At 54.7% G+C, this 3,494-nt stretch overlaps 1 protein-coding gene across 1 annotated transcript; it reads left to right on the top strand.

Moving 5' to 3' along the window:
* Window positions 1-2,656: 2,656 nt before the first annotated feature.
* Window positions 2,657-3,223, top strand: LOC136533462 (uncharacterized). Its single transcript, XM_066526008.1, has one exon. It carries the CDS (start codon window positions 2,657-2,659, stop codon window positions 3,221-3,223), a length of 567 nt encoding a protein of 188 aa, XP_066382105.1.
* The last annotated feature ends 271 nt before the right edge of the window (window positions 3,224-3,494 follow it).

Raw genomic sequence — 3,494 nt, 5'->3', positions numbered from 1 at the left:
CTATGGCCTATACTGTGTTTCACGGCCCTCTCATATAGGGCACCTTAATACTTAATTTGGTTTTAGGAACTTGACCTTTATTTTTTTCACACTTTATCGGATAGTTTTTTTTTTGAAAACCTGGTAGGAGCTCTGTCTCTCAATTAAAGAAGGAAAGGAGTTCTATATACACGAAAGCCCGGAAGTCCGGCTAGCCCCACCGGGCACACACAGAAAACATAAAACACCCGGCTCCTACCCTTCTTTGTGTTATACAGTGCAGGCTAATAGGCTAATTAAGTCGGGTTGTTAAGTACCCTAAAACGCTTATCAATGTCCTTGGCTTTCAAGGCTGTTGGTTGGGTCTGATGCCAGATTAAGTCACACTTTGTCGGACAGTAACAATACTCGTAGACTAGTTGCCTGATACGAGGAAAACGCTGGCTTTCTATAAACGCCACGATTAGTCTGACCAAGGCTAACTTGATGACACGCAGACCAAGGCTAACTTGATGACATGCACAGGTGTTGTCTTCGAATTGTAGTCGTTCACCACGTCTATAGAATCTAGAACATCCTCTCGTCCTGTGGAGTGTACGACCCCGGATACCCACGGCAGGTCACATGGGCTGCGCCTCTGGGGGTGGCCCAGCCCACGAGAAAAAGTCTTGCGGGGCACGACTCTGCTCGGCGCCTCCCGCAAGGCATCGGAAAGATATCCTGAAGATACTACGAGATCTGTTAGGATATGTATGATCCTAAGATTTCTGTAATCAGTTATTACTTTCCGGTTATCTCTCAGATCTAATCGACTTGTAACCCTGCCTCCCAGACTATATAAGGCGGGCAGGGACCCCCTCTAAAATCACGACATATCATACGATAGCTAATACAAACCAATAGACCACAGGAGTAGGGTATTACGTCATACTGACGGTCTGAACCTGTCTAACTCGTGTGTCTCTGGTGCCTTCTTGTTCTTGATCTCACGCTCCTCTGCCGATCAATCTACCTTCGTGGGATACCCCTCAGAGGACTGCCGATGATATTCTACCGACAGTTGGCGCGTCAGGTAGGGGTGTGCGTGCTGTTTCCTTGTCGAACAAGATGACTTTTTTTGCAAGCTCTTCGTCCCTTCCGCAGCCCGGCCAGATCTTCACGGTCGGATCCATCTCGTGGGTCATCAACGCTGACGAGGTCGGAGAGCTCCTCGAGCCGGGGCAGATCGGTTCTGCGCCGACCACCCCCGCACCTGCAACTGCAGATCCGATCTCGGAGCTGATTCTGAGGTCTCTTTCAGCAACGACTTGCCGCCCGCTTCCTCGCTACCAGAGGAGGCAGATCAACAATGACGATCTGATCGAGTCTATCGATCGGGTCGGACTGAAGCTCACCGACTGTCTCTCCATCGCCGAATCGGCTCTGGACACTCTAGTTCAACGCCGACCACCCTCCGATCCAGATCTATCGGAGGCTGCCCGGGAAACTGCAAGGGTTACGGTCCTACCCTTCAGATTCACCAACGCCGTCGCCGCTTACCAACATGCCCTAAGGGGCAAACTCGCCGACCAGGTGGACTGCGCCCGTCTACTCGCCGACCAGGTTGCCACCCAGCTTCCGCCAGCCGTCAACACGCTACACTTAGGCCGAAGCCCCGGGGCGCCCCTCCAGACCATCCCGGAAGAAACTCCGGGCTCTGAGTCTCAGGGCTCTACAGAGACCCTCGCCGAAACCTTCTTCGAGCAATTTCTCCTTCCACCTTTCCGGGGGGCGCGATCTTCAACGTCAGCATCGACAGCCCTCCTCAGAATGGTGAAACCGAGGAGGAGCGCGTTGCTCGGGAGAACCGGAACGTCAACCGCGCACAGCGGTGAGAAAACGAGGCGGCCATCGCGAGGGCTGAGGCTACTCGGAATAATCAGCTCGATTCTCAACGAAGACCGCTCCCGCTCCACCGCGACCTCGACAAAGAATTCCTCCGCGTTGATGGCCACAACGTCTTCAAGACTCCAAGCGCCAATTTGGCAGTAGCCGCCAATGAGCTCGCTCGTTTCCCTCAAACGCCCGAGCTCGCCAAGATCGCCGCCATGCTTAAAGCGGCTCACTGTCAGGTCAATGAGATTCACGAGGATCAGAGACCTTCGTGCTCTACGAGCACGATTCACCGATTAGTTGCGCCGAGATCAAATCGCCGCCCCAGTCAAAGCCATTTTGCCGACCAGTCGCTACCTCTCTAGGGGGACCCGGGGGGCATCGCGCCGAACACCATCGCCAACACGACCAGGAGGTTGAACAGGACGCTTGAGTACATCTCAGCAACCTCTAGGATGCGCGACGGCGTATCAAGCAACATCGCTTCGGTCGCCATGAAGACGAAGTGCATCGCCGCTAGGAGTACGAAAAGGAGTATGACAACCCGGACTCAGCCCTCGAGCCTATCCGCGACCGCAACGCCACAGACGACGGTGTCGACAACCCTGAGGGACCTCCAGCTTTCACAAGGGCACTCCGAACGCTTCGGTGGCCCCGTGGTTTTAAGATCACCGGGGTCAAGCCCTACGAAGAAAGAATGAACCTGACTCAGTGGCTACAGGCCTATGCCACTACTGTTCGCATTGCCGGGGGAGACACCAGCATCATGGTGAATTATCTTCCCATCATGCTCATGCCACCCGCCATGAGCTGGTTTACCAGCCTCGCGCCGAACTCCATTGGATCATGGGAAGAGCTAAAGAAAGTCTTCATCGACAACTATATGGCCACGTGTACTCGACCCGGCACGAAGCATGATCTCAGCCGCATCAACCAGAAGCCATCCGAGCTCCTCCGCAGCTACATCCGGCGTTTCTTCGAGATGAGGAACTCTATTCCCAACATCACGGAAGCTGAAGTCATCACCACCTTTATCCGAGGACTCTACCATCACGAGCTTCGCTCCAAATTCAACCACAAGCCGCCCACCGGTATCGGTGAAATGATAACTACCGCTAATCAGTACGTCGACGTCGAGGAAGCCGAGGTGCATTTCAACGAGGATGCAGGCACTCAGCGCCCGTCTCACCGTTACGACGATCGCCCTAACGACCAACGCCACAGCGACCGCCGCCCCGACGACCGCAGCTACCATCGTGACAGCGGCCGTGATCGGACAGGAGGACACAGGCCTAGCCAAAATCGCCGCCGCCGACCAGAACACATCATCGCCGCCGTCAATCAACCTCGCGCCAAGCGCAACTATGACTAACAGTACCAAAAAATCCTCGACGGCCCGTGCTCTCTTCACAAGAACACCAAACACAAGATGAAGGACTGCATTGGCTTGGCTAAGGAGTTCCAGGACAAGAGACTCGATGACGACGCCAACGATGGAGCCGAAGGTCGCCGACCACCTAGGGGCAACAACAATGACTTTCAGGACCACGATAAGGTGGTCGCCACCATCTTCAGGGGCCTCGCCTCCACTGAGAGTAGAAGAGAACAGAAGCTCGCCGCCCGACGAGTGCTCGCCGTCACTT

The sequence above is a fragment of the Miscanthus floridulus genome, unplaced genomic scaffold, assembly GCF_019320115.1.
Source record: "Miscanthus floridulus cultivar M001 unplaced genomic scaffold, ASM1932011v1 fs_892_3_4, whole genome shotgun sequence".
Taxonomy (NCBI): domain Eukaryota; kingdom Viridiplantae; phylum Streptophyta; class Magnoliopsida; order Poales; family Poaceae; genus Miscanthus; species Miscanthus floridulus.
The sequence above is the reverse complement of the archived record's forward strand: the minus strand, read 5'-3'. Positions and strand labels throughout refer to the sequence as shown.

Bases quoted from the DNA above. Each gene is read 5' to 3' on its own strand.
- LOC136533462 (XM_066526008.1), top strand. From the start codon at position 2,657: ATGAGCTGGTTTACCAGCCTCGCGCCGAACTCCATTGGATCATGGGAA.